Here is a 9,256-nt window from a genome sequence, read left to right as displayed (position 1 = left end):
GCCAGGGGAGGTTTAGATTGGACGTGAGGAAAAATTTCTTCACCGAAAGAGTGGTTAAACATTGGAAGATGCTGCCCAGGGAAGTGGTTGAGTCCCCATCCCTGGAAGTATTTATAAGACGGGTAGATGAGGCGCTTAGGGACATGGTTTAGTGGGCATGGTGGTGTTGGGTTGACAGTTGGACTCGATGATCTTAGAGGTCTCTTCCAACCTTAATGATTCTATGATTCTATAACTGATGGTGGGTCCTACTTGTGTTGTATGTGCCTCAGACTCCTCATCCAAGGGCTTTAACGGCAGATTAATCACAACCATTCTGCCATTTGCCCAGGAAGTCAGGATCTCGTGTGCAGTGGGGAAAAATAGATAAATAAATAAATAACAAATCTTTAAACCCCACTTTTACTTCAAGGTTCCCTGACTATTCAGGAGTCCAGCGCTCACTGTAGCTTCATAGGCACCAGGTGGCAAGGTGGTGAAATTTGACAGCTAGTAACTGAACACAGACTGCAGAACTACATCACCAAGTTAGACATGCAGCAGTGCAGCCAGAATTAAGATAATAACACACAGCAAATGTCAGACTAAAAAAAAAAAGATCATGAAGAACACACTAAGGCAGCTTGTGATCTAGGAGATTCAACTGTCATTTTTAATGCGCACAGTATATCATTTCTGTAATACTACATTTAGTTGTGCTACATAATCTACTTCGATTTTTTTTTTCCCCCCCTCCTCTATGGGGAGATTGCTTGAAAACTAGACTATTTTTAGTTTTCATATAAAGAAGTAAAAAAGGGCAAGTATCTGTAAAAGATTTTGTCCTATCCAGGTAACAAAACAGAGCTGTGAAATACCTGTTTCTGAAGAGAGGACTATGAAAATGGGTGGTTAGTGTTTACCAAACTAGGTCCAACTGAAAGCTTAACCAACTTTGGGAATAAATTTAACATAAAGTTCTATTATTATACTAGTTTATCTCTGTTATAAAATGTATTAAGAGATGAATCAGCAATAAGAATCTGAGTTTGTTCATCTTTCTGTTCTGATGGAACAGTGATGTAAAAGAGCGTTCACACTAGGGCACTGGGTGGCCTGCTGAAGTTCATTCCCTTGCTGCTCACTCCTGTATGTGGAGACTTATTGAAGTGATACTATACAGACACTGTGGGCATACTGCGCCTGCTTTCTAGCTTTAGCAAGCAAGTTAGTGCAGCGTAACACATTGAGAAAACACAGCAGAATTCCACCAAACAAGCTGAAAACAAACCCAGCCCAAAGCCCAACCCTCATCGTACACTTTTTCTTAGTGATCTGTAGTCCCTTCATCCGATTGCTCTAAGAAACGTACATTTTTGGATTACCATCGCTTTTTTTGATCACCGGCAGTAAAACAGATTCGCAATGGCCACACCGAAGTGAAATAGCGTATTTAGAGTTTGAGGATTTCAAAAACACTATTTTAACTCTAATGATGCATGACAGTAAGGAATAAATGAAATATTTTAGGAAGAAGGATTTTTGTGTGTGTGTGTGAAAAAGAAGAATTACTGGTATAGCTAATATAAAAATATTTAAAAGCTAACCAAGCTACGGAGTTTGTCATTGAAACAAATTATGTAAGTGAGAACAAATTAGCATTACATGTTCCATCTCATTGCCATTTATGTAGTCATATATTACCGCACTGCAATCATAGAGACTTTTGGGGTTCTCAAAAAACAGGATTAAAAAATGAAGGGCATAGATATTGCTCAACAAACAATACTATTCAAAGACTCTAGTCTCTCAGGTACAAAGCTAATGTACACTATGGGATTTTATATCTGAAGAAAAATATACATTGTGCCATTAGGTGGAAAATAACCACCCTCTTTTGCATGCTAAGACCATGTAATAAAGTCAACATACTAAGATTACTACTAAATAACAACTTGAAATCACTTCCTTCTGATAATAGAAATATCTGACAGAAATATCTGCAATACAACTAAAATGACATGTAACTTAAAGCTGACTAAACACAAACAATTTAGGCTTTAGCTCATCTCTGTTGTGGGTTGGCCCCGGCTAACAGCCAAATGCCCACCGAGCTGCTCGCTCATTCCAATCTCCTGTGGGAGATGGAGAAACCAGAAGGAAGGCAAGGAGACTTGTGGACTGAGGTAGCAACAGTGTAACAGGGAAAGCATAAGCTGTGCATGCAAGTGAAGAAAACAAAAATAAATTGTTCACTGCTTCCCATTGGCAGGCAGATGTTTAACTATTTGCTGGAAAGCAGGGCCTCAGCACACCTAACAGCTGCTTGGGAAGGCAAATGCCATAACCACCAATATCCCCTCTTCCTTCTCCTTTCCCTGAGCTTTTATTACTGAGTGCAACATCACATGCTATGGACTATCCCTTTGATAAATTTGGGTCAGCTGTCCTAGCTGTGTCCCCTCCTGGGCAGAGTGGGAAAGAGAGAAGGCCTTGAGGCTGTGCAGGCACCGTTCAGCAATAGCCAAAACATTGATGTGTTATCAATCCTGTTTCAGCCACAAATTCAAAGCACAGCACCATATGGGCTGCTATGAAGAAAGTTAACTCCATCCTCACCACAGCCAGTACAATCTCAAAATATTCAAGGGTCACATTAAGTCACACGGACTGATGTCAGAGATGCGTTTGAGCAAGTCCATTTAGTTAACATTAAATGAATCAGGAGGCTAAAAAGGTGCGTCTCCCGATAGGTACTCCAAATACCATTAAAATTTAATGCATCAATTCCTACTTCACGCAAAAAGAGCAAAAATTTTACTACACACTACAAGTGGATGGCTCTCATACAACATGAGGGCCAGCTGCTCATAAAGCTGCTGAGAGTGAAGTCTATCACTGGAACAGCAGTTCTCTAGCTGAATATATGGGATTAAAATGAAACAAGCATTTACCAGATATGTTTATCAATGTAGTATCTATCTTGCTGGTAGCTTTGCTCGCAGACTGACTCTCAAAAAAGGAGGAACCTCCTGAACGCCTTATTCGTGACAGGCTGACTTTCACAAACTCAAGGTTAATACTCAAAGAATCCTTCCGGCCAGTGACCGAAGTTGGTTCCTCATCCACATTACCTAGAAATAGAAAGGAAAAAGTTTAATCTTCTGTGACCTTTTCAAATCTTCAGTTCAGAAAACCATGCCAAACTTGAACAACATTCATCAAAGCAAACAAAAACTTGTTCTGTACCTAAGGCTCCTGATCCAGGGGTTAGAACAGTAACGGCAGATTTTTGTTTTCCAGCTCCATATGGATGGAACACGTAAAGCGAAAAGTCGGACATGCAGGCAGTAAAGCTCAGGCCTGAAGAGCTGCTACTAGAAGTAGTCAAGTCTGACTGACTGCTGCTGTGCCGTGTTCTGCCAAGAGGGCTGCCTAGTCCAGGTGATGAACCTGAAGTCAAATTTTTTTTTTTTGCGAAAGTTAGTTTTAGTACGAAAGCATTTTCAAACGTGAAATAATACTGACTGTTAACAGCAATATTAAACAGACCAAATGCACATCAAATTATGCCCCTGTAGCAGCAACGTGGCTTACATATTCTATGTATTGATGCTAGCCTTTTATAAGAGATAACTGAACACGCTTAACCGAGGCAAGAAAAACTCCAACATACTGTATCTGTGCAGGCTTTTACAGGAAACTGATACAACGTGAAGAAATCCTACTGAACTCACTAATACATAAATGTCTAGCCTTAAGGTGTGTAAAAGCTTATCTTCTGCTCTAATTTTAGACAACAGAACATTATATTTATTTATTTATTCTACAAGCTGTATAGAGTATAAACATTCATATACATATTACCTGGTGCTCCAGATTTACTAACTGAATTCTTTGAGCCACTCTGTGAAGTACTGCCACCAACTGACACATTTTCTGATGGGTACATTGTGCCTAATGTTTCCAGTTCTCCTCGGTTTGAAGAGAAAACAAGATCCAGGGAAGGCAACTTCAGCATACATTCAACTCTTGATACCGGCAAGCAACTGAATTTGATTTGAGAGGGCTGAAAGACAGAAAGAAAATAAAGAATTTAATGAACAAATATGAAAAACTAAAACCATCCCAAATTTGGCTTATAAAGTGCCATGTATTTATTTTTTAAATCTAAGCAAATTACAGCCTTTTCAGACTGGTTTTAGAATTAGCAAGATAACTGTATAAAAGTTGATATAGATACATTAATTCCAGGGAATCCCTTCAACACCAGGGCTATTATTTGGACCAGTTTTTGGAAAACTTAAGACACAGGAAGCCTGGATGCAGCAGAAGACATGTACGTCCCCCTCTCTTCCTCCTCCCCAAGTCAATCCATAACTCATCTCATGCGAGAACTATGCAGAAGCACTTGAGCTAATGCTGAAAGCCTCAAGCTCGCCTCAACACGTTCTTAGCCAGATGAGTTTGCAAGTAAAAGCTGAGAGAGGCTACAGATTGTTGTGGGTAATTTTCATAGGTATATAAAAAAAAAGCATGTTAGAATATGTTGTTCAATTTGGGAACATAATCAATTTTATACCAGGAAAAAACGTTGTTTGAACAAAGTGGAACAATATAATAGCAACGTTCAGATCAAGCTCAAGTGCTCTGAATCACTCTGTGGTAGCACTTTTCTCTTACACATATAAAAAGCCCAGACGCTTCAAATATTAAGCAGTATGAATAATGCCTTGTAGATGATAAGTGTACATTCATTCCTACAGTTTCCATATAAACTGAGAAAATATTTAATTATTATTTTTGTTTTGTAATGGTACCTATAAACAATGGATAGAAATACTAGTTACTATATTTTCAAAAAAAAGTTCAAAAGAGACAGGGAAGAAGTAATGATTAAAAATGCTCAGAACTTTTGTGACTTCTCAAAATAGCTCATTTCCTTGGTCTCCATGGGACTAAAATATGTCAGAACTTCTGCTGAAATAAGTCCCATTTCATCATCACACTAGTCATTAATATCTCTGACAGGACGCTTGAAAATATTTTTTATTTTTTAAAAAGCAAACTTCGAAGCATGGATTGCCTCAAAGACTGTGACTGAAGTTACTTACTATACTGAATGTTGAGTTAAAATCTCACCTGAACTCGTACGTAAACCACCACATCTACAGGGAAGGATGAATATGCTGATGTCGAGGACGATACTAACGATGTTGTGGACTCTTCTAAGGGATCTTGTATATCAAATTGTCCCATGTCGTCATCCTGTGAACTAACAGCTTTTAACAAGCACAAGAACTCATTAGAAAGTGGAATTTAAGGACCGGAGCTGCTCAATGCCACCAGAAGACAAAAAAGAAAAAGCACAGCGTACCAGAATACAAATATGCAACTTACCTGTGTAATTCCTTTCAATGGGTGTAATTGGAATGGTTTCGAGAGCTTTCTCTAGAAAGTCCAGTAAGCACGGGCTAATCACCATTTCCTCCGGCAATGACTGGAGCGCAACCCATGCGTATAGTTTAGCAGTTTTCACTCCACCACTTCCTTTCCCTTTGGCTGCAACATTCAAAAGATAAATTTGTCTAATATAATACCACTCAACAGTAACTGATGAACATTAGAAGATACTTCGTAACAAAAAGCTGTTTCCTCTAATTCTCTGTATCATCATCTGAAAAGGTACAAATCAGATAGGTTAGAAAAAATTAAGCCGTAACTTTTCACTAAGAAAACTGTGCAAAAACAACTATTAGTCTGTCATGCTTGATTGTAATTCCATTGCGCACATTCTTGACTAAGCACTCTTATGTAATTGTCACCACTTTGCTTTTTAAAAAATAGCACTGAAATCAGACACACACAATTCTTCTCCAAATACACAATGCAAAGTAACCACAGCTGACTGGAAACGAAAGCGGAATTAGGAAAAATAAAGACATGAGCCTGGGAAAAATGTCAGTTTAAACTGAGAAAATACATCGAAAAATTAAAACTGTAAATGGCAAGTCCTACTATATTTATGCAAAGAATAACTAAAGATTCTAAACCAGCGTTTTTAAAAGCTTGGAGCTAGCCAGAGTATAAACTAATAAAAAGATTGTTGTCTTCTAAATCTGTGGAAGAGGCTAGCACTTGGATCCACGCTCACCAAAATATAAATATGCACAGAAGGTATTGGTACCCGCGCAATTACTGTCTCTGTGAAATACAGCTATTAGAATGGAGATAAATGAAGATATTGATTTTAAGTTCTCCAAGAAAAATATAAACAACTAAAATGGAGCTTAAAAATCCTTTTATTTGCTCAAAAAACCCAAGCACTGAATTTTCATTCTATGCAAACTATTCTGTCTAATGCCTCTGACTAGATTGTCCTGTCTTGCTCTTACTGGAGACCAAAGGCAGTAAGACAAGGTGGTTTCCATTCCAGAGGAAAAGTAATATAAAAAAAAGTAATATAAATAACAATGTGTTTTGAAACAATTCAGGAGTAATAGTTATAAAAAATACAATGCATAAAGAAATACAGTAGTTGCAATCCCTACTTTTGGGAGACATTTATATCATCATACAAGTGCAATTTCCGTAAGATCCCCACCAAGTGTAGAGCTTGCAGACATAAAAACAACAAGACTCAGTAACTGGACATGACATGGTAAAAATTAAAAGGCAAAGATTGGAAAGAAGATAGGAAAATACAGAACAAAATTGTAGAAAAGTAGTATAAACCAAAGTTTACACAACATTTGGTAATCATAAAGAAGATGGACACTTAAAGGAGTAAGAGCTAATGGTTCAACAGCATGAATAATTGAGGAAGGTCTCCCCATTTCACTGTTCTCTCCCAGCATCTCTGCTGGTTTTATAAAAAACAAAACCAAAAACAAACAAAACCAAAAAAACCCATGCACAACTTTTTTCAGTTATTAATTTTGCCTGCTCATTCAATTTTGACAAAATTTTGGCTTTGTTTTTAAAGTGATATTCAAATACTGAAGGAGAGAAGAGTGAATGTCTCGGAAGCTGGAGGTGCAATCTACATACCTCTAGATCTGACATGATGCAACAATTAACTCCTGCTTGAAAACAGGAATCATTGGAGATAAAACTTTTAAGTATTAGAACTCATGTTACTCCAAATCGTGGTTATTTAAGGGCCTGCAACAGTTGAGGACACTAGTCTGGTATTTAGATTAATAGAAATACATCTGAACAGCTGCTTCAATACCACAAGAAATAACCCAGTTCCAGAAAGCAATAATTTACGCATTACTTGTGCGGCAGAAGGCACTTAAAAGTTGAAAGTATTCTTTGAATAGTGTAATGTATGGAAGCAAGGATTCATCTCAATTTTTTTTTTCGTGGATTATGAAGAATAAAGCAGTCAGCATTCACTTTTTATACAGATACTTAAACTTTGCTTTCCGGTAACAAGCATTATTTTGTTAAATGAAAACGGGGAGAAGGCAGTGACAGCCCATCACTGGGATATGGTGACTATGACGGAATATTACTGAGACTGGTTTGGCAAGAGATTTCTAAAAATGCAGCTTTACGATCTGCATACATGCTTCTGGGATCAGGTTTCTGCAGCCAAAATTAAGACTTGATAAATACAGTGCTTCAGGTAATGTGCAGATCTAAAGCTAGTAGATTACATGAAGGAAAGATAATATCCATGATAGTTTTAGAAGGTTACTGTCTGTAAGTACCTGATGGGATGGGTGGGGGTTGGGGAGGAAGTAGGGTGTTAGTCTTGCTGTGGATAGTGCTAGATAAAGGAGGAGATGTGGCAGTATCTTTCATACCATACAGCTTGGACTCTTTGGAAAGGGTTCTTGGCAAAGAGGATCCTCGAGAAGTATTTGGCGATTCGGTCTTTAAAGTCTTAGAGTTGTAGTGCAACTGGAAAGCAAAGAAAGATCAATTTACTTCATACAAGTAGCTCAATTTCTATACAGCAGTTTGGTGTCACTCCTTCCCTTCAAATTTCTTTTTTTTCATTATTTACAAAAATATCATCGTAAGGTACGTTACATTCCAATTCATGTTCTACAGATATAGCCGGTGCACATAAAGATCAGAAATCTTTGTACCAAAAAAAAAAAGATAAATTAATAAGCTATTAAAAAAAATAAATCAAGGAAACACAGAGAAACAGAGAAAATGAACTATTTAAGAACAATGCCTAAAGCTTGCTCCTCTGCTCTGTTACGTCGTACACGTCCTGTGCCACCAACGGTTTGTTCCTGTCCACATAGATTTCTGTCTTACTGCATGGTGGAACTATTCCACTACTGAACACTCACATACAGAAAGTTGCATAAAAAATGAAAGTAATAAAGTATTCCAAGAGTTCACATCTCCTATATGTGCATAATACGCTATCAATGAAAATACAGAACATAACAAAAACTGTAGAGAATGTTTAGTTATTCCTAAATTTGATTAGAAGCAACAGGCAGGACCTGAGGCGTAACTGTTATCCCTGAAGATGGCCTGGAATACTGGAAAACGGACACACACAGCCCTTCCACATCAGAAGACTAGAAAAGCCAGGCTGTTTCCAGTGAAAAGCATTTGATTTACGGCATTGCCTCAACTGAATTGCATGAAGTTTCCATGCAGCAGTGACCTATTTTTCCTGTTCTTACTCCATAGGATTTCAAATCACAAATACAAGAACATTTCTGTTGAGACCCTTTCTTACTAGGAAGATATAGAAACAATGATTAAAAAAAACAAGGGAGTGTACAGTTTGACAGCGTTTGAGAGAATACTGTCTTAAAAAGTAGTTTTTATACCAAAAGCTATTCTGCTATAAGCAGCAACACAGAAGACACAGTAAGAGAGCTTTATGTGTTAGTGGGCCAGCTACTAAGCTGCCCTTCCCGTGAATTACTGACAGTGAACGGATCTTCCTTTATTTAAAAAGGGTATACGATATAAATTACCTGTCAGAGAAGAAAATATCCAAAACAAATGTCCGATTTTAGACACCAAAATGTTAATGGAACCGATTTCTTTTCATTACGTAATATCACATACGCTGTTATGGAGCATCATTTGACATAGTTCTATTTTTGACGTTACATACAAGATTTCGGGGTTTTCCCCCCTAAGAAAACGAGGGTAAAGGCATCTATCAGTTTCCAATGTAGTATTACAGAAATCATTATTCCCATTTTAGCAGTACCTACAAGACTGAAAAAAGATTTTGCCGAGGTGCTGTGTATATATGAACTCGTACATACTGTAACTATGTATTTGC

The 9,256-nt window shown here is 37.6% G+C and overlaps 1 protein-coding gene across 1 annotated transcript in view; it reads right to left on the bottom strand.

Annotated features, from left to right (window-relative positions):
• KIAA1109 (KIAA1109 ortholog) overlaps positions 1–9,256 on the bottom strand; it is a 123,600-nt gene that overhangs the window by 14,896 nt on the left and 99,448 nt on the right. The window contains exons 67-72 of the mRNA XM_009334926.1: positions 7,698–7,890; positions 5,380–5,541; positions 5,122–5,261; positions 3,847–4,048; positions 3,229–3,432; positions 2,934–3,113 (exon numbers count right to left, since the gene is read on the bottom strand). Coding sequence (XP_009333201.1) covers positions 2,934–3,113; positions 3,229–3,432; positions 3,847–4,048; positions 5,122–5,261; positions 5,380–5,541; positions 7,698–7,890 — 1,081 coding nt within the window. The remainder of the gene's footprint in view (positions 1–2,933; positions 3,114–3,228; positions 3,433–3,846; positions 4,049–5,121; positions 5,262–5,379; positions 5,542–7,697; positions 7,891–9,256) is intronic.

This window comes from Pygoscelis adeliae, unplaced genomic scaffold, assembly GCF_000699105.1.
Source record: "Pygoscelis adeliae isolate BGI_AS28 unplaced genomic scaffold, ASM69910v1 Scaffold31, whole genome shotgun sequence".
Lineage (NCBI taxonomy): Eukaryota > Metazoa > Chordata > Aves > Sphenisciformes > Spheniscidae > Pygoscelis > Pygoscelis adeliae.
The sequence above is the reverse complement of the archived record's forward strand: the minus strand, read 5'-3'. Positions and strand labels throughout refer to the sequence as shown.